Source organism: Triticum aestivum, chromosome 5D, assembly GCF_018294505.1.
Source record: "Triticum aestivum cultivar Chinese Spring chromosome 5D, IWGSC CS RefSeq v2.1, whole genome shotgun sequence".
In the NCBI taxonomy this organism is placed as follows: domain Eukaryota; kingdom Viridiplantae; phylum Streptophyta; class Magnoliopsida; order Poales; family Poaceae; genus Triticum; species Triticum aestivum.
The window spans coordinates 216513046-216540511 of NC_057808.1; the positions used below are offsets into that span (position 1 = coordinate 216513046).

The following is a 27466-nucleotide window of genomic DNA, read 5'->3' on the forward strand; positions in this document are numbered from 1 at the left end:
TCAGGGCAACACCGGATGAGACATCCTACGAGTAAAACCAGACCTCGAGTTTCCATGAGGGGGCCCCGCAGTCTACTTAGTTTGGACCAACACTCGAAGGAGCACTGGCCCGGGGGGGTGTAAATAAAGATGGCCCTCGGGCTCCGGAAAACCAAGGGAAAAAGGCTTAGGTAGGCAAAAGGTAAAACCAAGGTTGGGCCTTGCTGGAGGAGTTTTATTCAAAGCGAACTGTCAAGGGGGTCCCATAAATTACCCAACCGCGTAAGGAACGCAAAATCAAGGAACATAACACTGGTATGACGGAAACTAGGGCGGCAAGAGTGGAACAAAACACCAGGCATAAGGCCGAGCCTTCCACCCTTTACCAAGTATATAGATGCATTAATTAAATAAGAGATATTGTGATATCCCAACATAAACATGTTCCGACATGGAGCAATCTTCAACTTCACCTGCAACTAGCAACGCTATAAGAAGGGCTGAGCAAAAGCGGTAACTTAGCCAAACAACGGTTTGCTAGGAAAGGTGGGTTAGAGGCTTGACATGGCAATATGGGAGGCATGATATAGCAAGTGGTAGGTAGCGCGGCATAGCAATAGAGCGAACAACTAGCAAGCAAAGATAGAAGTGATTTCAAGGGTATGGTCATCTTGCCTGAGATCCCGCAAGGAAGAAGAACGAGTCCATGAAGAAGACAAACGGATGTAGTCGAACGAATCCTCACAATCGCAACGTAACCGGAACTATCAAGGAGAAGCGCAACCGGAAAGAAGGAAACATCATGGTAAACAACCATCACATAAACATGGCATGATGCATAACCAAGTATGATGCATGTCCGGTTTAAATATGCATAGCATGGCAAAGTGCAACAAACAATACTACAAGTTAAGTGGGGCTCAATTTGCAACGAGTTGCATATTGACGAAACACCACATGACTCATTAAGTTCTCTCTCGGTTATGTACTCAACAATATTAAATGTTGATTAACATGGCAAGAGGTTAAGCATAAGTAAACTAACTATTTAGGCAAGTTTAAATGAGGCCGGAACAACAAATAACAATTTCGGAAAATCCTCATATGCATATTTTGGAATTGGTACTGTTCTGTCCTAAAGCATATTTTATTGTTGTTAAACATGCAAGATAGGTGCACCATGTTAAACTAGGCATTTTTCCAAGCAAGTTACATATATAGTTTATTAAATTTGGAGCTACGGTTATTTAGTTATGAATTAAATCATTTTAACATGGCATTTAAGCAAATTAAATCAAACAGCACATTTAAACATTTTTTAACATGGATGAAAGTTGGCTATTATGAAACTAGACAAAATTCTAAGCATTTTTCATATATGAATTATTTACATATGACGCACAGTTCTGGAGTTATTAAATGCATGATCATGAGGGTTTTTCTGCAAAACTGCCAACTCTGGATAAATAGCTAAATTCGCAGACACTGAAAAAAACATAAGCGGGCCGAAACTGGCTGGCCCAACAGAGCAGAGGGGCTGGAGGGCTGCTCACCCATGGGCTGAGGCCCGACTGGAAGCAGAGGCGAACTGGGCTGTGCTCGGTCAACGCGGGCGCTGGGGGCTCGGCCCCCTGGTTCGAAGCAGAGGCGCTGGGGCGTGCTCGTTCTCGAGCAGAACGAGTGGGGCGCCGGCACGGCTTGAAGCAGGAGTTCGGTGGCAAGGAAGAGATGGAGGCGCAGGGGACGGAGGGGCGCGGATCCAGGCGCGTGACGTCATTCTCCGGCGAGGTACTTGGCAGCAGCGGCGGCGGTGCTACGAGCCATCGGATCCGGCGGGGTTCAAGCCGGCAGGGGAGGCAGCAGCGCTTGACGCTCGAACTGGAGTAGGGAAGCAGAGGGACTTGGTGCAGCTGACGAGGCAGAGCAGATTCGGGAGGAGGAGGTCACGGGCGGCCGACGGCGAGGAGGTCCGGGCCTGATGGCGGGGCGCGTGGCCGGCTTGCTGGCCGCCGAAGTGGCTAGGCGAGGAGGAGGCCCAGTGGCAGAGTTCCATGGGCGGCCTTGGGTGGTCTGCATGGGGAGACGAGGGGAAGGCAGCGGCAACAAGAGGATGATGCTCCTGCTGGTTTCCTGGAGAAGAGAGAGCAGGTAAGAGCGGGATCAGAGGGAACGGGAGAAGAAGACGAGAAGGAGAAGCAGCGAGCGGGGCGGAACCGTGACCGGAGTTGGAGACGGGGTGGAGCGGCGCTGGTCTCCAGCGAGGCCGATCCGACGAGGCACGGCGGGCGAAGGCGGGGTGCACAGGAGGAGCAAGACGCGTGGTTGGGTGGATGGATCGATGGAATTGGAAGTCTCTGTGGTGGCTGGTTGGTGCGAAGGGGATCCCGAGGGGGATTTCGTGGAGTGGCGGCGCGAGACGGGAGGGATGGGACAAACCTCCTAGGTTTTAGGGTTAGACTAGATTTAGACTAGGAGTCTCTTATATAAGGAAAGAGGGGGAGTTTAGGGTAGATTCGGACCCTCCGATCGAAATCGGGCGGTTGAGAAAAATAGACTAGGTGAGTTCAATAAATAAACCGATGATATTTAGGGGATGTTTGAAGATGATCCGGACCTGTTGGTCATGACCGTGCGGGTCGGGTTCAGGAAGCATTCAGACGCGCACGCGAGGGGGTTTGAGAGAGGTCGAGAAAGACAAGGGGGGCTGACAAAAGGTCAACGGAGACAGAGAGAAGCGACACTGCAAAGGGCTACGGGTTTTATGAAAACATGCGGATGCAATGCAGATGATGCGATGATGAATGCAACAAACAAATAAATAACAGAGCTGACGCGCAAAACATGAAAGGCATCTGGCGCGTCGGTCTTGGGGCGTTACAACACTCCACCACTACAAGAGGATCTCGTCCCGAGATCTAGGATGGCACCGGAGAGAAACGGAAGAGGAAGAGAAGAGGTAAGACTAAGTTGCTTCTTTGACAAACGAGTGAAACCACGAACCTTGAGAGATTGAACAACTTGAAAGAAATAATACAACAGAGATGAATGAGACTGCAAACAGTCCGTTGGACAAGAGGAACAAGGAATACAGTGAGAATGACAAGATAGCCAATGAAACCACTCCGGTTAAAACAAGATATAGAGGGGATAAGAATGAAATATTTCGAACAGCACTCCAACTGAAAATGGAAGGAATTAACATTAACTTGACTGGATGATGCTTGTTGAAATCAACAACACACTCCCTCCCGAACTATAAAAAGAATGGCACCAGTGGTAAGAAGGATTTCAGATAGCGCTCCAATTGAAAAGAGAGGCAAAACTTGTTAAGATGAGAGAACTTGAATGGAGGACATGACACTCCTGTTAATTGGGCTAGAAAGGAAAAGAAAAACATGATATTGATATGAAAAGATGATGGTTCGAAGAGAGCAATATCAGAAAGCCTCCGGAATGAATAATGGAGTGAAAAGAACGAAGAAGAAGAACATCTTCTACTAGAAATGAATTTGAGAACATCCTTACGAAGAAGGGTTGAACAGAGTTGTTGGAAAATCAACAACGAAAAGACGCTTGTTGTGGGCTTATGGAAAACATCCAACATTTGAGGTTATAACCAGCCACTAGCGGTATCAATTAATTTGATTGAGAACACCAAAGAGATGAAAAACTTCTTCCACCAAGATGATAAAGAGATAACTTGGATCATTGATAAGCACCACAATAGTAACATTCCTTAGGAAATGCTTTAAGCGGAATATGACACAAGATAACTCAAACGAAGAGATTAATGGATTTAAAATACCTCATTCTTGACAACATGTGAATCATGAAGCTCGAAAAGAAATTGTCAAGAATGACGTATTACCATCTCAAAAGATAAGGTAGGAAGAATTGCACTTCGGAATGCAAGATGAAGAATACTTGAACTCCCCAAAACAAAACGTGTGTTGAACACCATGTTTATTTTTGAGTATAGCTTGGCGGATCATAACTTCGAGAGAATTCTTGAAAAACAACTGAAGAATGAAAGGAATCCTTGATGAGCCACCATGTTGATCCTCCATGAAGAACTCCGATAATAAAAGAATGATCAAACGAAAGGGAAAGTTGGAAAGAACTCCGGGAGAAGCCTTGCAATGATTAGATGAAGCTTTGAAATGATATAACTGAAATAACTTGGAGCTCCGGAAAGAAAAATGAACAAATGAGATCAAGAATTTTGATGAATCTCCGGAATAAGGAATTGAATTGACTCGATGAAACAAGAATAAGAATTACATTATGCTCATCCTTCACCAATTAAATTGATGACAAGCAATGGATTTGGCATACTACTTATTCTCGTAGAAAGGATTAAGATAGATATGGCGCAAACTTGGGAAGGTCTTCAACGAACCACCGGTAGGATTGGAAAGAACGAATGAATCTATATGATAACGAAGGAAGAGAACTCTAGAACGAACCACCGTAAGAATTGAAAATGAACGAAGAGAAGATAAAGAAACACCGGGAAGAATTGGAAAATGAACGAAGATGCTTGAGAGAATTTAGATACAAGTGAACGCAGAGATCCCGAGCTGTTTAGGTAATACTTGAATGATGCACCGATATGATTTGGAGAACGATAGCTGAAAACTTGAATGAATAATTCTGAGATGATGGGCTCCGGAGAATCAAACTGAAAAGACTCCTGAAATGATCTGGATGGGTGAAAAGAATTCTCACAATCAAAAACAATTATGAGAGGATGGCATGAAGCTAGAACCATGAATCTTGAGAGAACGGATAAGATTTGGAGGAAAAACTCTTCTTCGGTCTTCAAATGTTGAGAATGATGACAAGAAACACCACCATAAATTGTTGAGATACTCCGGGATGAATATTAGTAAGGTTGAACCAATGATGAAAAGAATGCGAAAAATCTTGGAGAAGGCATTTGACTGATGATAACTCACTCTCACGTCAAACTTGAAAAAAAATGAGAGTAACTCCGGGAAGATTAGAAGAGTCAGGTAAGATCCTGGGAAAAGACCTGTGGGTTAGGGCCCACTCAAAAGATACACCGTTGGAAAGATTGCTTGAAAGAGAGATTACACCGGTTGAATTAAATGGCTTGAATGAGATAACAACCTCAAAATCCCTTGAACGGATTGAGAATGGAAAGCACGAATCTTCTGAGATATGTTCAACACTCCGGAACAAATGAATAGCGAGAGCTGAATGATTACGAGCTGCATTGGCATGAGAAAGCATTTGAAACAAGGAAATGAATATGATCAACACCGCAAGCTTGAATTGAAACCACCGGAGAAGAAAAAGAACGGACAATGATGAAGTTAAGGCTCCGTTAGTATCTTCGTGAGAATCACCGAATAAGAACATTGATGGAAAAGAATGGAGAAACTTCACATCCATAAGATGGATACATGATTAAGAAATTTGGTTCCTTGAAGAAAAGGGTGGGAGGGTGGGAAAAATAAAGGGGAACGGATGAAACGAACACTATTGATAAAGCTGAGAATTGATCTTGCGGATGGGAAAAATGATGGGATCATCTCGAAGAGAAACGCCTCGGTTGGAAATAGAATTGAGATGACAACCTCGATGATCAAGAAGGATTAGTATTCACATATGAATATGAGAACACCGTTTAGGAAAGGTATGGATTCAACATTTGACTTCGAAGCAACTCGAATACCACAAATAAAACGAAACAAAGGATTTGGCTTGCAGAATAAGGATTTGTAAACCTGGCTCTGATACCAACTTGTAACACCCACGATGCAGCTATATCTTCCACGTGTCGAGGCACGACTTAGAGGCATAACCGCATTGTAGATTTTGTCGCAAGAAGGGTCATCTTCATACAATCCCATGTAATGAACAAGAATGGGATAAAGAGAGTTGGCTTACAATCGCCACTTCACACAATACTTAAATAAATCATACATCAATCAGAGTACACACATAGACCGACTATGGTCAAAGCCAAAAGAAAAGAAGACAACCCCAAATTCTAGATCCCCGATCATCCCAACTGGCTCCACTACTGATCATCAGGAAACGAAACATAGTAACGATCAAGTCCTCGTCGAACTCCCACTTGAGTTCGGTAGCATCGCCTGCACTGGCGTCAACGGCACCTGCAACTGTTTGGAAGTATCCGTGAGTCACGAGGACTCAGCAATCTCACACCCGCGAGATCAAGACTATTTAAGCTTATAGGTAGGATGGGGTAATGAGGTAGAGCTGCAGCAAGCACTAAGCAAATATGGTGGCTAACATACGCAAACAAGAGCGAGAAGAGAAGCAACGGAACGGTCGAGAAGCTAGAAATGATCAAGAGGTGATCCTGAACTCCTACTTACGGCAAACATAACCCAAGAACCGTGTTCACTTCCCGGACTCCGCCGAAAAGAGACCATCAGGGCTACACACGCGGTTGATGCATTTTAATTAAGTCAAGTGTCAAGTTCTCTACAACCGGACATTAACAAATTCCCATCTGCCACATAACCGCGGGCACGGCTCTCAAAACTTTATACCCTGCAGGGGTGTCCCAACTTAGCCCATTATAAGCTCTCACGGTCAACGAAGGATATTCCTTCTCCCGGGAAGACCCGATCAGTCTCGGAATCCCGGTTTACAAGACATTTCGACAATGGTAAAACAAGACCAGCAAAGCCGCCCGATGTGCCGACAATCCCGATAGGAACTGCACATATCTCGTTCTCAGGGCAACACCGGATGAGACATCCTACGAGTAAAACCAGACCTCGAGTTTCCACGAGGGGGCCCCGCAGTCTACTCGGTTTGGACCAACACTCGAAGGAGCACTGGCCCGGGGGGGTTAAATAAAGATGACCCTCGGGCTTCGGAAAACCAAGGGAAAAAGGCTTAGGTAGGCAAAAGGTAAAACCAAGGTTGGGCCTTGCTGGAGGAGTTTTATTCAAAGCGAACTGTCAAGGGGGTCCCATAAATCACCCAACCGCGTAAGGAACGCAAAATCAAGGAACATAACACCGGTATGACGGAAACTAGGGCGGCAAGAGTGGAACAAAACACCAGGCATAAGGCCGAGCCTTCCACCCTTTACCAAGTATATAGATGCATTAATTAAATAAGAGATATTGTGATATCCCAACATAAACATGTTCCGACGTGGAGCAATCTTCAACTTCACCTGCAACTAGCAACGCTATAAGAAGGGCTGAGCAAAAGCGGTAACTTAGCCAAACAACGGTTTGCTAGGAAAGGTGGGTTAGAGGCTTGACATGGCAATATGGGAGGCATGATATAGCAAGTGGTAGGTAGCGCGGCATAGCAATAGAGCGAACAACTAGCAAGCAAAGATAGAAGTGATTTCGAGGGTATGGTCATCTTGCCTGAGATCCCGCAAGGAAGAAGAACGAGTCCATGAAGAAGACAAACGGACGTAGTCGAACGAATCCTCACAATCGCAACGTAACCGGAACTATCAAGGAGAAGCGCAACCGGAAAGAAGGAAACATCATGGTAAACAACCATCACATAAACATGGCATGATGCACAACCAAGTATGATGCATGTCCGGTTTAGTTATGCATAGCATGGCAAAGTGCAACAAACAATACTACAAGTTAAGTGGGGCTCAATTTGCAACGAGTTGCATATTGACGAAACACCACATGACTCATTAAGTTCTCTCTCGGTTATGTACTCAACAATATTAAATGTTGATTAACATGGCAAGAGGTTAAGCATAAGTAAACTAACTATTTAGGCAAGTTTAAATGAGGCCGGAACAACAAATAACAATTCCGGAAAATCCTCATATGCATATTTTGGAATTGGTACTGTTCTGTCCTAAAGCATATTTTATTGTTGTTAAACATGCAAGATAGGTGCACCATGTTAAACTAGGCATTTTTCCAAGAAAGTTACATATATAGTTTATTAAATTTGGAGCTACAGTTATTTAGTTATGAATTAAATCATTTTAACATGGCATTTAAGCAAATTAAATCAAACAACACATTTAAACATTTTTTAACGTGGATGAAAGTTGGATATTATGAAACTAGACAAAATTCTAAGCATTTTTCATATATGAATTATTTACATATGATGCACAATTCTGGAGTTATTGAATGCATGATCATGAGGGTTTTTCTGCAAAACTGCCAACTCTGGATAAATAGCTAAATTCGCAGACGCTGAAAAAAACATAAGCGGGCTGAAACTGGCTGGCCCAACAGAGCAGAGGGGCTGGAGGGCTGCTCACCCATGGGCTGAGGCCCGACTGGAAGCAGAGGCGAACTGGGCTGTGCTCGGTCAACGCGGGCGCTGGAGGCGTCGGCCCCCTGGTTCGAAGCAGAGGCGCTGGGGCGTGCTCGTTCCCGAACAGAACGAGTGGGGCGTCGGCGCGGCTTGAAGCAGGAGTTCGGCGGCGAGGAAGAGATGGAGGCGCAAGGGACGGAGGGGTGCGGATCCAGGCGCGGGACGTCATTCTCCGGCGAGGTACTTGGCGGCAGCGGCGGCGGTTCTACAAGCAATCGGATCCGGCGGGCGGCGCTTGACGCTCGAACTGGAGCAGGGAAGCAGAGGGACTTGGTGCAGCTGATGAGGCAGAGCAGATTCGGGAGGAGGAGGTCGCGGGCGGCCGACGGCGAGGAGGTCCGGGCCTGATGGCGGGGCGCGTGGCCGGCTTGCTGGCCGCCGAAGTGGCTAGGCGAGGAGGAGGCCCAGCGGCAGAGTTCCATGGGCGGCCTTGGGTGGTCTGCACGGGGAGACGAGGGGAAGGCAGCGGCGACGAGAGGACGATGCTCCTGCTGGTTTCCTGGAGAAGAGAGAGCAGGTATGAGCAGGATCAGAGGGAACGGGAGAAGAAGACGGGAAGGAGAAGCAGCGAGCGGGGCGGAACCGTGACCGGAGTTGGAGACGGGGTGGAGCGGCGCTGGTCTCCGGCGAGGCCGATCCGACGAGGCACGGTGGGCGAAGGCGGGGTGCACAGGAGGAGCAAGACGCGTGGTTGGGTGGATGGATCGATGGAATTGGAAGTCTCTGTGGTGGCTGGTTGGTGCGAAGGGGATCCCGAGGGGGATTTCATGGAGTGGCGGCGCGAGACGGGAGGGATGGGACAAACCTCCTAGGTTTTAGGGTTAGACTTGATTTAGACTAGGAGTCTCTTATATAAGGAAAGAGGGGGAGTTTAGGGTAGATTCGGACCCTCCGATCGAAATCGGGCGGTTGAGAAAAATAGACTAGGTGAGTTCAATAAATAAACCGATGATATTTAGGGGATGTTTGAAGATGATCCGGACCTGTTGGTCATAACCGTGCGGGTCGGGTTCAGGAAGCATTCAGACGTGCACGCGAGGGGGTTTGAGAGAGGTCGAGAAAGACAAGGGGGGCTGACAAAAGGTCAACGGAGACAGAGAGAAGCGACACTGCAAAGGGCTACGGGTTTTATGAAAACATGCGGATGCAATGCAGATGATGCGATGATGAATGCAACAAACAAATAAATAACAGAGCTGACACGCAAAACATGAAAGGCATCTGGCGCGTCGGTCTTGGGGCGTTACAAGTGGTCTTGCCAACCATCAACACTTGATGCTTTTTTCTTGATTTCTACCTTTGTCGATTTTAGCACACGAAGATCTTGGGAATCGTTTCCGTTATCCCTTGCATATTATAGTTCATCACGAAGTTCTAGTAACTTGGTGATAATGACTAGAGAACTCTGTCAATCACTATCTTATCTGGAAGATTAACTCCCACTTGATTCAAGTGATTGCAGTACTCAGACATTCTGAGCACATGCTCACTAGCTGAGCTATTCTCCTCCATCTTGTAGGCAAAGTACTTGTCAAAGGTCTCATACCTTTCGACATGGGCATGAGTCTGAAATACTGATTTCAACTCTTGGAACATCTCATATGCTCCATGGCGTTTCAAAAAACGTCTTTGAAGCCCCGATTCTAAGCCGTAAGTGCACTAAACTATCAAGTAGTCATCATATCGAGCTTGCCAAACGTTCATAACGTATGCATCTGCTCCTGCAATCGGTCTGTCACCTAGCGGTGCATTAAGGACATAATTCTTCTGTGCAGCAATGAGGATCATCCTTAAATCACGGAACCAATCCGCATCATTGCTACTAACATCTTTCAACTTAGTTTTCTCTAGGAACATATCAAAAATAAAACAGGGAAGCTAAACGCGAGCTATTGATCTACAACATAGATATGCTAATACTACCAGGACTAAGTTCATGATAAATTAAAGTTCAATTAATCATATTTTAAGAACTCCCACTTAGATAGACATCCCTCTAATCATCTAAGTGATCACGTGATCCATATAAACTAAACCATGTCCGATCATCACGTGAGATGGAGTAGTTTTCAATGGTGAACATCACTATGTTGATCATATCTACTATATGATTCACGCTCGACCTTTCGGTCTCAGTGTTCCGAGGCCATATCTGCATATGCTAGGCTCGTCAAGTTTAACCCAAGCATTTCTGCGTGTGCAAAACTGGCTTGCACCCGTTGTATATGAACGTAGAGCTTATCACACCCGATCATCACGTGGTATCTCGGCATGACGAACTTTAGCATCGGTGCATACTCAGGGAGAACACTTGTACCTTGAAATTTACTGAGAGATCATCTTATAATGCTACCGTCAATCAAAGCAGAATAAGATGCATAAAAGATAAACATCACATGCAATCAATATAAGTGATATGATATGGCCATCATCATCTTGCGTCTTTGATCTCCATCTCCAAAGCACCGTCATGATCACCGCCGCGACACCTTGATCTCATAGCATCGTTGTCGTCTCACCAACTATTGCTTCTACGACTATCGCTACCGCTTAGTGATAAAGTAAAGCAATTACAGGGCGATTGCATTGCATACAATAAAGCGACAACCATATGGCTCCCGCCAGTTGCCGATAACTCCGTTATAAAACATGATCATCTCATACAATAAAATATAGCATCATGCCTTGACCATATCACATCACAACATGCCCTGCAAAAACAAGTTAGACATCCTCTACTTTGTTGTTGCAAGTTTTACGTGGCTGCTACGGGCTGAGCAAGAACTGTTCTTACCTACGCATCAAAACCACAACAATATTTCGTCAAGTTAGTGCTGTTTTAACCTTCAACAAGGACCGGGCGTAGTCACACTCGGCTCAACTAAAGTTGGAGAAACTAACACCCGCCAGCCACCTGTGTGCGAAGCATGTCGGTAGAACCAGTCTCGCGTAAGCGTACGCGTAATGTTGGTCCGGGCCGCTTCATCCAACAATACCGCCGAACCAAAGTATGATATGTTGGTAAGCAGTATGACTTGTATCGCCCACAACTCACTTGTGTTCTACTCGTACATATAACATCTACGCATAAACCTGGCTCGGATGCCACTGTCGGGGAACGTAGTAATTTCAAAAAAATTCCTACGCACACGCAAGATCATGGTGATGCATAGCAACGAGAGGGGAGAGTGTCGTCCACGTACCCTCGTAGACTGTAAGCGGAAGCGTTATGAAAACGCGGTTGATGTAGTCGTACGTCTTCATGATCTGACCGATCCAAGTACCGAACGCACGGCACCTCCGAGTTCAACACACGTTCAGCTCGGTGACGTCCCACGAACTCCGATCCAGCAGAGCTTCGAGGGAGAGTTTCGTCAGCACGACGGCGTGATGACGCTGATGATGATGCTACCGACGCAGGGCTTCGCCTAAGCACCGCTACGATATGATCAAGTTGGATTATGGTGGAGGGGGGCACCGTACACGGCTAAAAGATCAACTGATCAACTTGTGTGTCTATGGGGTGCCCCTTGCCTCAGTATATAAAGGAGGAGAGGAGGGGAGGTGGGCCAGCCCTAGAGGCGCGCCCAAGTGTGGAGTCCTACTAGGACTCCAAGTCCTAGTAGGAGTCGACCAAGAGGAAGGGAGGGAGAAGGAAGGAGAGGGAGGAAAGGAGGAAAGGGGGGCCGGGCCCCTAGTCCAATTCGGTTTGGCCTAGGGGGCCCGCGCGCCCTGCCTTGTCCTGCCTCCTCTCTTCCACCACTTGTCCCATGAGGCCCAATACTTCTTCCCCCGTATTCCCGTAACTCCCCGGTACTCCGAAAAATACCCGAATCACTCGGAACCTTTCCGATGTCCGAATATAGTCGTCCAATATATCGATCTTTACGTCTCGACCATCTCGAGACTCCTCGTCATGTCCCCGATCTCATCCGGGACTCCGAACTACCTTCGGTACATCAAAACACATAAACTCATAATACCGATCGTCACCGAACGTTAAGCGTGCGGACCCTACGGGTTCGAGAACTATGTAGACATGACCGAGACACGTTTCCGGTCAATAACCAATAGCGGAACCTGGATGCTCATATTGGTTCCTACATATTCTACGAAGATCTTTATTGGTCAAACCGCATAACAACATACGTTGTTCCCTTTGTCATCGGTATGTTACTTGCCCGAGATTCGGTCGTCGGTATCTCAGTACCTAGTTCAATCTCGTTACCGGCAAGTCTCTTTACTCGTTCCGTAATGCATCATCCCACAACTAACTCATTAGTCACATTGCTTGCAAGGCTTATAGTGATGTGCATTACCGAGAGGGCCCAGAGTACCTCTCCGATACACGGAGTGACAAATCCTAATCTCGATCTATGCCAACCCAACAAACACCTTCGGAGACACATGTAGAGCATCTTTTTAATCACCCGGTTACGTTGTGACGTTTGATATCACACAAGGTGTTCCTCCGGTATTCGGGAGTCGCATAATCTCATAGTCAGAGGAACATGTATAAGTCATGAAAAAAGCAATAGCAATATACTAAACGATCATAGTACTAAGCTAACGAATGGGTCTTGTCGATCACATCATTCTCTAATGATGTGATCCCGTTCATCAAATGACAACACATGTCTATGGTCAGGAAACATAACCATCTTTGATTAACGAGCTAGTCAAGTAGAGACATACTAGGGACACTCTGTTTTGTCTATGTATTCACACATGTACTAAGTTTCCGGTTAATACAATTCTAACATGAATAATAAACATTTATCATGATATAAGAAAATATAAATAACAACTTTATTATTGCCTCTAGGGCATATTTCCTTCAGCTAGTACATCAACGAGGCCAGCCCGTCCACATCCATCGTCGACCTCACCTCCACCTACGACGCACAAGTCTCGGACTCGGATGAGTAGGAGTTGGGCACGGGAGACGGCGCACCCCGTGTCCCATTTGGGCTAGTCCATGTCCTACACTTACCCGCCGGCGACTGCACCTTCACTTCGTGGGGAAGAAAACAACAAGGACTTGGAGGATGGGCGCTGACGAATATTTGGACTATGTTAGGGTCCGGCTGCTTTTGTTTTACAAAATATGTCAAAAATGTAATGAATACGGACTGATTTAAATGAAAATCATCCGTTTTGCCTGAAAACCATTCGGTTTGTTCAAATTTCACTTAAAATGTATACAGACAAGGTTGGATGGCCGGCTTCCGTATCACTGTCTGTGAACGCATCCGTGGATGAATACATTGTCTGTTGTAGGCGTCCGCCTTACCCGTGTATGTTTTTTTCAGACTTTTATTTGAAGTGTTGAAAATGTATTTTCAATAAAAAAAGAAGGTCTTCATGGAGCTCACTATTATTATACTTGCTCTGAGGTCCAGTTCTGCGGCGTGCAGCTTGTGTACACGCACGCATGCATTGATGAAGGAGCAGCCGAGCAGGGGGGAAACACTGCTCCCTGGTCGCATTGAACCCGAGCATCGCTCTCGACGACGAGTATGACTCGTCATGGTGGTCGCTGGCTAGCGGTCGGTTTCTCGCAGAAATCATGGCTTTCCATGTACTGTTCAGCACTGTGCACGCAAGCCATTATGCATTGCTAGTTGGTGTCATCGAGATCGACGAAACCAGATCACGTCGGTCACCGGTTTGGCATGTGCTCGCTCCAAATTAAAGTGTTTTCTTAACCCAGCGACTCATGGGATCGTTAATCAATCAAGAAAAGAAAAGTGCATACGAACAAGCACGAGTGCATCAATGAACAGCTCGGTTGCTTCCCCGCCACAAAAAAAAAGAAAAACTTCTTAGTTGCTTGATTAGCCCGGAATCCAAAAGCCAAAATCACATGCATGCAGATTACTAGTTCCCGATTGTCGGTCTAATCTATGATTAGTGGAGTGGCTAGTCTTCCCCACGACTGGCCTCGTCGTCGTCACGCGGGGCGCACGAAGAAGACGACGAGCAAGACGCACAAGCTTCATTCCCGCCGTCGCATTGTCCCGTTGCTGATGTAGCACTAACAACCACACCATCGCCACCAGTACTCGTGCTCGTGCTGCTACTAGTAGTACTCGTGCTGCTCGTGCTGCTGCTCGAGCTGCTGGTGCTACTACTCGACGTCATCGTCCCTGTCGTCGTCGAGGTGTTTGCCGTGGCGCTGGCGGTGAGGCGGACGAGCAGGTCGACGAAGGCGCTGACGATGAGCGGGTGGTGGTGCTTGGCGTTCACCCGTAGGTACCATACCAGCAGCTCCTCCAGCGCGTCCCAGCCGCGCAGCTGGTGCGCGGCCACCATCTCCTCCATGGACGACAGGAAGTCCCCGTACGGGTCCGCCGACTCCACTGGCACCGCCACGCTCTCCTCCACCACCAGCGACTTGCCACCATCTCCTGGCTTCTCCTTCTTGGACAGCGCCGCCGGCTTGTCATTCTCCTCCTCCGGTGGTGTACTGCCGGTTGTCGAGTCCGCCGCCGCAGACAGGTTGGAGTTGGTCGCTGGCCCCTGGTCGAAGAAGAAGCGGCCGGTGGACGAGGTCGTCCGGCTGAGGCTGCGGATCACAGCCTCCGACCACTCCTCGGACGCAGTGGGCGTCAAGAAGCCGTCGTCCTCCACTACAACCGTTTCCTCCTCCTCCTCGGTGCTGAGGCAAGAGAATGACTCGCCGTCGTCGGGGTCGATGTAGACCGAGTTGACCGTCTTGTACATCTCGGCGGGGCCACCCACCAGCTTGCGGTGCCTCGCGGCGACAGGGCCGCACCTGCTGCCACCAGCAGCCGTGGCGCAGGGCTCCTCGGCGGCACGGAAGGAGTCGGTCTGCGGGTCCCGGCAGGATGGCCACGGCCAGGGTATCACGGCCGGCGTGGAGGAGTCGCTAGCGAGGCTGGAGGACCTGGAGAAGATGGAGGTGAGGGCACCTTTCTTGCCCATCGGATCAGCCGGATGGAGCGAACAATGCAGTGGATGAGCTCGATCGACTCGAGACAGCCGTGCCTGCTCAGAAGCGAGATCGTTCCGTAGACGAAGGAAGTAGTTGCGGAGAGAAGAAGAAGAAGAAGAAGAAGAGAGAGGTGTGCAATTAAGGAAGAGAGGGGAAGAACACATGGACAGTACTATTTATGTATTCTGTGTGCAGAGTAAGTAGAGAGACTGAGAGAGCAGAGCAGAGGACTGCAGCTTGCTCTGCAGTCACGTAACTTCGGGCCACTGGTATGTGGGCCACTTTGTTAGAGGACCGTCATGTCAGTGACCTAAGTTAGAGAATCTCAGTACATGAGTGCGATGCAACGCAAGATCCCTTTCCAAATCCTTCACAGCTATACATGAAAAAAAAAATCTTCAGCACTAAACATACTTATAGAGTAACTAATCTGTGAGAAGATAAACAACGTGACATATGTGATAAGCAATCCAAACAGTTTAAAAAAAATCTGAGAGAAAATTAGATATATTTGGCTCAGATATCACACGTTTCAGCACTTTGGCACCACTTGTATACGGTGAAAACGAGTTCCTGTTTTATAGAAGAGTGGGGGACCACCGCCGTTTTATATTAAGATTAAAAAAACAAAAAGGTGAATACGCCATAAACGTATCCAATGTAAAGGTAATGGCTATGTACAAAACCACAACGGTACATGAAGCTGAGAACCTAGTTCTGGCGGGGAAAGCCACTCCTAAGTGCTACTTAGGCTCCAGTGAAAATGTGGCAGTTTCTAGCCTTCCAAATGTGTAAAGCACATACAGCAAAACATGACGAAACCCCATGTTACCCTTTGGGGAAACGTGTCCTTCTACGTGAACCACTCACCGATTTTATTAAAAAAATGGGGAAAAAATCACCATAAACATGTCCATGATTTTTTTTAATAAAAAATCGTGGATTCCAAAATAATTCACACAAACTCGAGAACATATTCAGAAAATTGAAAAATGTTACGGATATAAAAAATGTTCAAGAATTCAATAATTATTCACAGGTTCAAAAAATGTTCGAATTATAATTTTTTTTAAATGTTCACAAACTTGAAAAAAAATCATGAGAACTCGAAAATATGTTCGTGGATTAAAAATATATGTGAATTCAAAAATATCACAAACATTAAAAATGATCGTGAATTTGTAATAAGTTCACGTGAACGCAAAAAATGTTCATGTATTCAAAAAATGATCAGCAATTTCAACTTGTTCATTAATTAAACAATGTTCCCCAATTTGAAAAACAAATCATGCAAACTCAAAAAAATTCAAGTATTCGGAAAATGATTGGGATTTCGAACTCTTCATTAATTTGAAATTTGTTTGCTAATTCGACAAACAAATCATGCAAACTCGAAAAATTGTTCACGGATTCAAAAAATGTCCTCAGATTAAAGAATCGAGAATTAAAAAAGTGCTCACAAATTTGAAAAATGTTCGGAATATTGAAAATGTTTGCGGATTGTTTAGTGAAATAAAAAAACTCATAAATTGAAATGGAACAAAAAACACGAAAACACAAAATTTTAAATAGGAAAAACCAATGAAACCACACCGAAACACAGAATGAAAGGAAATGGTAAAAGAAAATCAGAAAGCCGGAAAAACCAAAGCCTATGACTGCACGAACACCCCGAAGCGAGTGCAACTGGGCTGGCCCACGCTCGCACTACAGTAAACTATTTGCCCGTGCACTCGCTGCAAGTGATGATACTTATCATTTGCGGCGAGAGACCCAAGCACTCCATGCGTAACAAATGTGCTCTAGAGAAATAGAAATGTGGCAAGCTTGTACTGTAGCGACCCGTCTCTGTGGCGAAAACAAATTGAGGCCACTTTTTGAAAGTGAACACCTTTCGAATTTGCTATTTTTTTGGAAATGATGACCTTTTTCTTAATTGTAAAAACATTTTTTGTAACGCTATTTTTTGAAAAATTCCAAACAAACTTATAAAACAGGAACATAATTTAAATTTTTATTAGTTTAAAAAGGATTTATTTAATTATGAACAATTTATTAAAACATGAACATTATTTGAAATTCTCTTACATTTATTGCTAACACGTACAATTTTGAGTTTTCGAATAAATGTTTACAAAGGCATTTAGAAAAATGAGAACAATATTTTAGAACACAAACAGTTATTTTAAAACGCATTTTGAAAAATGTTCGTTCGGAAATGTGAACGGATTTTGAATATTGCAAACATAAGTTGAATTCTTAAAATAATTTCTGAAAACCAGAATATGTTTGAAATTACGATTATTTTTTTAAGTAGAAATATGCAAAAAAAATTGTAAAAACACACAATAACAAAATTGAAAGAGAAAAAACATGAACAGAATAAAGAAAAAGGAAAACATTGGTTCAAAGAACCTTCTAGAAGGTTCAAAACAGGTAAAGCCGGACAGGAAAAGTTCCCAAAACAGAATGAGCAAGAACAATTAACTTTTTTTTTCTTGAGCACCACAAGAAGAGTTAACTGTGCTAGCCAAGTGTGCTCGACCCTGTGCGTTTGGTTGAAGAAAACAGTTCCGAAAGTTTATTTTAGGATCAATCTGCATTAGTTGGGTCGGCCGATTTTCGGATAAAACATGTTTTCCATTATTTGGGCTCCAAAAACTTCGTGAGTGCTATTTCTTGTTTCATGCGAGTCTGTAGCTTCTCTCACATGTAGGAACAACTCTCTCGCATAGCAAAAGGGCTGGCCTTTTTCTGTTTTTTTTCGCTCGCTGGCTCGTGACATGCACTCGTTCGTGATAGCTTCGCTGGATTTTTTTTGTTTTCTTTTTACTTTTCGGTTTATTTGTTTCTTCACAAGTTTTCTTAGTTTTGTTTTGTATTTCACATGTTTTATTTGTTTCTTAATCATTTATTTTCCTTTATTTCTTTTATTTCTTTCCTTCATTTTGTTTGATTTGTTTTTGTTTTTATTGTTTTTCAATGATTTTTTTTCTTTTCTTCTTGTTTTCTTTGGTTTTCTTTTGTGTATCTCTTTTGTTTTTCATTGTTTTTTTTGTTTCTTTCTCGGCTTCTGTTGCTTTCCATTCTTTTGCGGTGGCTTTCTTTGTTTTTTCCTTTTATTTTTATTTAATTTTCGTTGTCTTTCTTTTATTCATATGCAAAATGTTGATCATGTATCTTTGAAATGTTAAACTTGTATATAATTTTTTTATCATGTATAGAAAAGATCTAAAACATACACATACATTAAAAAGTAGACACCGTAAAACATATTTTAAAACAAATAATTCTGTATTTTAAAAAATGTGAAACATGTATATAACATTGTTCCTGATGTATACAAAATATGTACATTTTGTCGGAAAAATATTTATTGCTATTAACAAAAAATTTAACCCATGATCAACATTTTTATACATATTTAACATTTTATAGAAGAACATGATCAACAATTTTTATTCACATGTAATTTTTTTAAACGCATGATCAACATTCTTTATATACACATTGTACTGTATTACATTTTTTGTATGCATAGGAAACATTGCTCGCATGCGGGGTTAACATCTTTTAAATACTTGCCCAAATGCTTGAATAACAATTTTCAAATGTTTTATGTAAAGTTATTTTAATATAAATATATATGTTTAGAATATTTGGAAGTACAAAAAAAGTTAAGAAAAGCAAAAACCGAAACAAAAAATTGGAAGGATACAGAAAAAACGAGGGTGTGGCGTGTGGTCTCCCGCGTGTCTGGGCCGTCAATTTGGCGGTCGCCTTCAGGTGAGGCTGCGCTCTGTCGTGCGTGAAGCGAGACATAGATACGTCCCAAAAACTTCCACATTAGCTGCAGAAGTATGGGGCTCAATGTATGTCATGCGGCCCCGGTCGTTGGTTCAACTCACGGACGACGTCCTCTTATCTTTCTTTCACGGGCAATTCATCTCCGTATTTATCTCCTGTGCACACGTACGCCCGGCTTTCCCTCAAAAAAAAAAAGAACATACGGGCAGTTTGTTGTTTTCCTCTTTCAGTTTGTGCTTAGTCATCACACACACACACACACACATCATGGACTCATCAGCTCCGTCGGGGTACGATACACTATCAATGCGATCTAAGCCCATGCAGAGAGGCCATGCACTTCGATACGTGTGCCGGTAGTCCGTGCATGATGATCGACCACCATTTCTATTGACATATTTCCATCTTGCACAGGTACACGTACATTATGATCCGTTGGATGGATGGCCTATGCATGATACGAACTACTACTACTAAGTGAAGGAGAGGGAGAAGGAGTGATGATTACTTCTAAAATGCATTTTTTCTCTCGAGTATGCACGAGTGTTGCATCATTCATTAAAGAAGAAGGGGAAAGACTCCCCTAAGTCATAATTACATGGTTTATTTACATGTCGGATTTTCCGACACTACCGACTAGATGGTCTAGACCTCCTATGCCCCAACACCTATCTACCTCTACTCCGACCTCTAGTCCATCCTCCTCGTCCTTCAGCAGCCCGGCCTTCACCCACAACCTGGCCTCATCCATAATCCGCTGCCGCACTCTCGAGAGGGAAGGTGTCGCTCCGTTGAACGCGATGTTATTTCTGTGCTTCCAAAGTAACCATATTGTCATGAGGCACTTCGCTCTCGTTGATTTCCGGTTGTGCCCTGTCGAGTCCAGTCTTGTACACCACGCACTTAGCTCCTCGCCTATAAGCGGCTCGAGGCCCGGTCTACCTGTGATCAATCCCAACAAATGCCAGACTTGTCTCGCAAACACACATCCAATTAGAAGGTGTTGGATGGTCTCCTCCTCCTGGTTGCAAAGCGGGCATGTGTCTTGGTGTGGTAGACCACGCCTGGCCAGACGATCAGAGATCCAGCATCTGTTCTTGAAGGCGAGCCAAGCGAAGAAACGACACCAAAGAGGTGCCCGTGAGCCCCAAGTGAACTCTGCCACCGGAGACACTTCGAGGCCCATAAACCTTGCTGTGTAAGCTGAACGTGCCGAGAATTGCCCATTGTTCTCCCAACTCTAGTGCACTACATCTGTAACATTCTCAGTGAGCAGGACTATGCATGCATCAATTTGTTCACTAATCAACAAAGTATCTTACTATTTTTCCTTTTCCCCTTTATGTTAAAGAAGAATTTGGCATCCCAGAGATTTGGATGTATTTTCAGTTTTTGTATGGGTGTTTTCATTAGGATTTGCACTACCTAATATATGGCCGTTGGTCTGTTTTTACTCATTTAAGTCCTCCTCTTATTATACATCAGCATATCCACCTGATGTTTTTGCCCGCATACTTTGACTGGCCACGCGGCGCTAACATTAGAAAGTTGACGCCGTCGTCCTTCCACATAATGTATTAGAAAATTTACGCATAAAAGGAAAAGGTATTTGTTACGCAATCCCGGGTCTGCTATCACCAGCGTTTCCGACCCACATGCGTCAACCAGATCCAACCGGAGAGCAACACCGACTTATGACAGGCCTTGGGCCCTCTCCCCCCAAAAGACTAGCCTGTTAGGAGGGGACACCCCCGCCCTTATAAGTCGTGTTATGTCTCCCCCCACAACCGTTGTGGGACTAAACCCAACAATCTCCCCCTCACACATCGGTCATCCATGGGCCCGCTAACACCAATGTTTGCAGCCCACCAACCATGACCGACCACCCGTAAGTCTACCGAGATTCATTCCGGGCACCTGGGCTCTGATACCAATTGTTACGCAATCCCGGGTCCGCTATCACCAGCGTTTCCGACCCACACGCGTCAACCATGCCCAACCAGAGAGCAACACCGACTTATGACAGGCCTTGGGCCCTCTCCCCCCAAAAGACTAGCCTGTTAGGAGGGGACACCCCCGCCCTTATAAGTCGTGTTATGTCTCCCCCCACAACCGATGTGGGACTAAACCCAACAATCTATCAATCCCGCGCCATAGTCTTGTCGAAGCCGCACAAGCCTCGGGCATGTGCACCACGTGTTTCCACGCCCAGAAGTTGGTCACCATCAGCATCACGCTCCTATGTCGTCGTCGCTGAAATCACCGCCGTCTTCTGCTTTGACCGACATCCCCGTCGATCCGATCGCTGATCGTGTACTTGGGCATTGCGTTGGAAAGCTCAGATAGTTTTTTTCACAGGGTCAGCTGTAGGAAGAACCAGGACGTCAACGGATTTGAGGTTTGAGGTGGAGAAGTTCATGGAACTGAAAACCTTGGGTTATGGCAGACAAAGGTGAAAGATTTGTTGGCACAACAGGGATGCTTGAAGGCGTTGCGGGAAGTCAATTCAGCTAGGCTGGAGTTGTGATGTGATGGATGAAAATTCGCGGAAGACGATTTGGGAGCCTTGAAGCGTGTCGTACAGTCGGATATGATCGGCTGGGTCGGACTAGATAGTCTGACAGGATCGGCGCGAGTCGGTTGGTACAGAAGACTTCACTCGGTGCTGATGGAGGGGCTACGACGTAAGAATTCGGAGAGTCGAAGCCTATTTCAGCGGGATAGCGAGAGACACGTGGATCGGACTCGGTACCAGTGGTCTGATGGAGACGTGATACTCGGCATCGGTCGGTGATGATCGATGGTTCTCTGCAGTGGGGGCTAGCTACCCGGGAGACTCGACCAGGACAGCAGAGGCTCGACGCGGTGATAGCGGCGAGGCGTGCGGTAAGCACGGGACACAGCGACATGCCAAGGCACTGATGGTCAGACATGTGGTCAGACAAACTGTGCAGGGGGTGCTGAAGCAGTGTTGACGAGTACTGGATTCAAGTTGTTGACTGGGTCTATCGGTGCTAGTTGATGGACAGGAGTTGACCGTGGAGAATCTGAGGAAGTGGCGGAAAGTCTGAAATTGTCAAAAGCTGAGAGAGTACATGGCCGTATATTCTATGGTGCTCGGTGCACATGGCAAAGTGCGGATGACAAGTACAGAAGGAGGCAAAGTGCTATAGCAGTGAGACATGTCAGAGACTATCCGGGAAAGAAGGGTGAGACAACTGCGAATTTGACTCAGGGTGACACAGGGCAACAGTGAAATTCCTTCAAGTTTCAGAAAGGCGGTCAAGAAAGAGCGATGATGTTGAGTTCAGGTAACTCTTATGTGGCGTCCAATATGTGAGTTGTTCACTTTCACGCAGACAGTGGTCGGTGTGTGATGGCGTTGGACGGATACTCCGGAAGTTGGGAGCACAAGGTGGAGTAACGAGGAACTTAATTTTGCTCGAGCGTTGACTGTTGAGAAGACGAGACGGGAGTACAGTTGCAGGTGGAGTCACATGGAGTCTGGGAGTAGTAGCGGTGCTCATGGCGTATCTCAAGTCCAATGTACATGGAGGTTCGACGTATGGATGAATCCAAGGTGGTGGAGAATATTCGCCAAGGTGGAGTTTGTTAGAGTTGTGTCGAATATTATTGTACAAGGTAGATTACAATTGGACTTGGTTTTGGACTGTGTGTAGACAGGGTAGGAGTTGTGTCCTAATGGGACACCTGTATTAGCACGGGCACGCCGGGGGGGGGGGGAGCCGGCGGCGTGTGCCGGCTGCCGGGGTGCGGTATTGTGACGGTGTCATGGGGAGGAGCGCCCGTAGTCAAGCCCCGGGGATGTAGCCATATCGGTGAACCTCGTTAACAAATCTCGGTGTCGTGCTCGTGTGATTGCTTGGTCCTCGGATGATCGACGGAGTGCCTCGGATTTATTCTAACAGTATTCACAATATTACTCACCAGATCCTTACACGGTAATCAGTTCAGCATGCAATAAGTCAAGAGCGCTTGGACCCTGAGTGCAACCATTTATATATGGTAGCACAAGCTTTCTTAGAGCAACTCTAGCAGACCCCGCAAAAAGCCCCGACTCGCAAAATAACCGCCAAAATGCGGGTCAACGTGGAAAATCCCACCCGAAAAGACCCCGCAAACGCGGCCGACCCGTAAATTTTTTTGAGGGGCGCGGCAAAATCTCGGCCTCAACCCGCGAATGCGCGGGTTTCCGCCTCACCCCTACGGTGCCCCGTATCATAGTGAAACGGTTGACGAGAGGGACATTTCAGCCCGTGCCCTTTCCCCACCTCCTTCCGCTGCCGCCTGCCATTGGTTCCGCCCGTCCGCCGCCGGCGATTCCAGCCAAATCTGCGTGCGGAATCGCGCCGTGGGGGCGTCTCCTACCCTCCACCACCGATAAGCTGCACCCCTCCCTCCGGATCCGGCAAGAAGAGCCGCCCCTCGTCGATGTCGCCGCCGGGGATCGATCGCCCTCGAGCGGCCCCTCGTCGCCGCCCGGGATCACCTGCCCATGAGCCGCCGGTTAGTGTTTGTTTGTGCTTTGTGCCGAGCGCTATGCATAGTTGGTTGACACGGCGTGTGATTCTTGTTCATGTAGATGGAATTGAGCTCGTGCGAGAAGTTTTTGCTCTTCGATTCGTTCGATTCGGACGACTCGGATGTTGAGACGATGCTTTCAAACTTTCGGCAGCAGACGTTGGTGATGGCTCTTGCCGTGGAAGAGCACGAAGACGAGAATCGAAAGAGGCGGCGAGGATCGACCGTCGGGCGTCTTTGCATTCCTCGGAATCGCCATCTCGGGAACGAGATGTTGATGCAAGACTACTTCACGGAGAATCCAACATATCCACCGCACCTCTTCCGGAGAAGGTACCGAATGCGCCGATCCCTCTTTATGAAAATTGTTCAAGCTTGCGAGGCAAATTGTCAGTATTTTACTCAAAGAAGAAATGTTGCGGGCTTGAAGGGATTTAGTGCATATCAAAAAATCTCGGCAGCTATGCGGGTGATTGCATATGGCGTTCCGGCTGACTATGCCGATGAGTACCTTCGCATTGGTGAAGATACCACAATTGAGTCAGTGCGTAGATTTGCCAAAGTGATCATCCGTGTCTTTGGTCTTGGATAGTTTCAGGCACCCAACGAGGATGACACAAAGAAATTGATGGAATCTAATGAGAGGAGAGGTTGGCCTAGCATGCTAGGTAGCATTGATTGTATGCATTGGACTTGGAAAAATTGCCCGAAGGCATGGCAGGGAATGTATTGTGGCAAGTCTCGTGATGCAACAATTGTGCTAGAGGCCGTAGCATCCGAGGATTTATGGATTTGGCATTGCTTCTTTGGTATGCCGGGCACTCTCAATGATATCAGTGTGTTGCAACGGTCTCATCTGTTTGCTAGGCTTGCTAGTGGTGATGCTCCTGCTTGCAACTACACTGTCAATGGGCATGAATACACAGAAGGGTACTATCTTGCAGATGGTATATACTCACCTTGGTGCACATTTGTCAAGAGCATCAAAGAACCCAAAACTAGAAAACAATGTGAATTCGCAAGGGTGCAAGAGGCAGCCCGAAAAGACATTGAAAGAGCATTTGGGGTTTTGCAATCTAGGTTTGCCATTGTTCGTGGTCCTGCTCATTTTTGGGACAAGCGGACCTTGAAAAACATCATGATATGTTGTGTTATCCTTCACAATATGATTCTCGAAGATGAGAGAGGCATGAACTTGGAGTTCTTCTATGACAATGTGGGTAGCCGTGTCAAACCAGCTAGAGACCCTAACCGCATTAGAGCTTTTCTTCAAACATACAAGGAGATTTAAAATGCAAACACCCACTTTTAGCTTCAGGAGGATCTCATTGAGCACCATTGGCAAAGGGCTGGACAGTAACAAACTCATTTTCTATTCATTTTTATTTGTATTCGGGACAAGTTTTGTATTGCATTATTTAGTTTGCTTCAGTGATTTGAATAATTATTTGTAATGTGGATGATTGTTGTATTGTGTTGGTATTGATAATTTTCTGAATAATTATTTTGTAGTATGGATGTTTGTTTTATTTTTGTGGTGTGGTATTGATATTTGCGGACCGGTGGGATGCAGGATGTAGCGGCGCAAGAGCATACCCCGCAAAGCCGACCCGTAAAAAAGTATATTCCATGAATATCCTTTTATACGGTCCATTTGGGGGGGTGCCTCTGCGGCCGTCCGCGCCGGCCCGCAAAGCCGTTTTTCCGCGAACCGCGAACGCGTTTTGCGGGCCGGCGGGATGCGGGGTCTGCTAGAGATGCTCTTAACCCATTTTAGATGAAGGTCTAGTAACAAAAACAGTAATGCAAAAGTACCATGTAATCTTTTGATACACCGGGTTCTACCAACATCATCATGCCAAGCGAAGAAGCCACAAGCTGATCTATGACAAGGGCATTGCCATATCCCAAAATTTCAAATTAGGATGTGAACATAGAAAGCACATACATACCATGTTTTCAGTGCATATTGGTTGTTTTTGGGATGATGCGGCATGTGCGAAATACTTCACCATGATGCTAGAAGGGACGGCCCACACTTGGCTAAAGAGCTTACCGGCTAATTCTATCAGGTCATGGGCCGAGTTGAGAGCCCGGCTTATTCAGAATTTCAAGGATACATGCAAGCAGCCCATGTCAATTGTGGACTTAGCTGCCTGTGTCCAGGAGGAAGGAGAGTCAACAACCCATTGGGTGCGCCGGGTTTCGGAGATTTTGCATTCATCGGACCGCATCAACGCTGACATCGCAGTTTTAACATTGGAAGGCAATTGCCGGTTTGAACCCCTGAAGTTGAAGTTGGGACGGCTCAAATGTCATTGTAATGACATGGGAACCCTCATGGCTGCACTGGTGAAGTATGCCGACTCTGATAGTACCAAGGATCCCGAGTCTGACGATGATAAGACAGGGAAGGGAAAAAAGAGCGGCAACGCCAAGGGGCAGCTCCACAACCCGGCGGGTCATGGAAACGGCGGCAAGCATAAGGCGGACCACGGTTTAGACTTTGTGGCTAATACTAATACACATGACAAGGGCCAGAGGCGTAAGGGTAAACCGCCCCAGCGCGGTGGAGGGCCAAGTCCTAATCCGGACCGTTTGTCTTATCTGTTGAACCAGCCCTGTCCAAAGCATGGGACGAAGGAGATCCCGTCCACGCACCTCTGGAAAGATTGTTACATCATGCAAGAGTTCAAAAATTCTGATTCTTTCCGGTATGATCATGGACCAGGAGGCGGTTCGGGTCCCGGGTCTCATGGGCCGGGTCATGGTGGAGGAAATTGCGGTTCAGGCTTCCACGGTAATCAGGGTGGACATAACAATCAAAGTAATCAAGGTAACCAAGGTGGCTATAATCATCATGGCAATCAGCAGCAACAGCAGCAGTCGGGTTACCAGAGCAACCCCAAGCAGTTGAATAGCGGACAGTATCATGTATTCACCACTAGCTTGGACAAGCGCGATCAGTAGCTTCATAAAAGGGCGGTGAATGCCGTTGAACCGGCGGTGCCCCATTATTTGCGCTGGTCCGAGCAGCCGATTGTGTGGAGTAGAGAAGATCATCCACCCCGGGTTGAAAATCCGGGTCATCTGGCTCTGGTGGTGGCACCTCAGGTGGGAGGTTATAAGTTCACTAAGGTACTCATGGATGGAGGGAGTAGTATCAATATCCTTTATTATGAAACTTTCCGTCACATGGGGTTAACATATAAAAATCTTAAACCGTCCAATACGGTGTTCCATGGTGTGGTGCCTGGTAAGTCGGCATATCCTGTTTGGTAAGATAGCTCTGGAGGTGGCTTTTGGAGATGAGCATGACTCAAGATCAGAAACCTTGACCTTTGAAGTGGTGAAAATCAGAAGCCCGTATCATGCCCTATTTGGACGGCCAGCTTATGCTAAGTTTATGGCACGACCTTGTTATGTCTATCTGCAGCTCAAGATGCCGGGTCACAAGGGAACTATAACCGTGCATGGGAGCCGCAAGATTGCTCTGGAGTGTGAAGAAGGTGATGCGGCTTATGCTGAGTCGGTTTGTGCAATAGAAGAGTTCAAGTTTTACAAGGACAATGTTGATCCGGCAGATATGACTTCGTTGAAGAAACCAACTACAGAGCATGATCCGGCCCTGAAGTTTAAATCGGCTGATGAGACTAAGCTTGTTGACTTCGTGCCTGGCGATTCGTCCAAGCAGTTTAGCATCAGCGCTAACTTGGATTCGAAATAGGAAAGCGCGCTCATCGTGTTCATCCGTGAGAACCGGGACATCTTTGCATGGAAGCCTTCTGACATGCCAGGTGTACCGAGAGAACTCGCTGAGCACACTCTCAATGTTGATCCCAAGTATAAACCGGTCAA

At 46.1% G+C, this 27466-nt stretch overlaps 1 protein-coding gene across 1 annotated transcript; it reads right to left on the reverse strand.

Annotated features, from left to right (window-relative positions):
* Positions 1–14112: 14112 nt before the first annotated feature.
* LOC123124545 (transcription repressor OFP13-like) lies at positions 14113–15397 on the reverse strand. The gene has a single exon (XM_044545136.1). It carries the CDS (start codon positions 15247–15249, stop codon positions 14224–14226), a length of 1026 nt encoding a protein of 341 aa, XP_044401071.1. The 5' UTR covers positions 15250–15397; the 3' UTR covers positions 14113–14223.
* Between the last annotated feature and the right edge of the window lie 12069 nt (positions 15398–27466).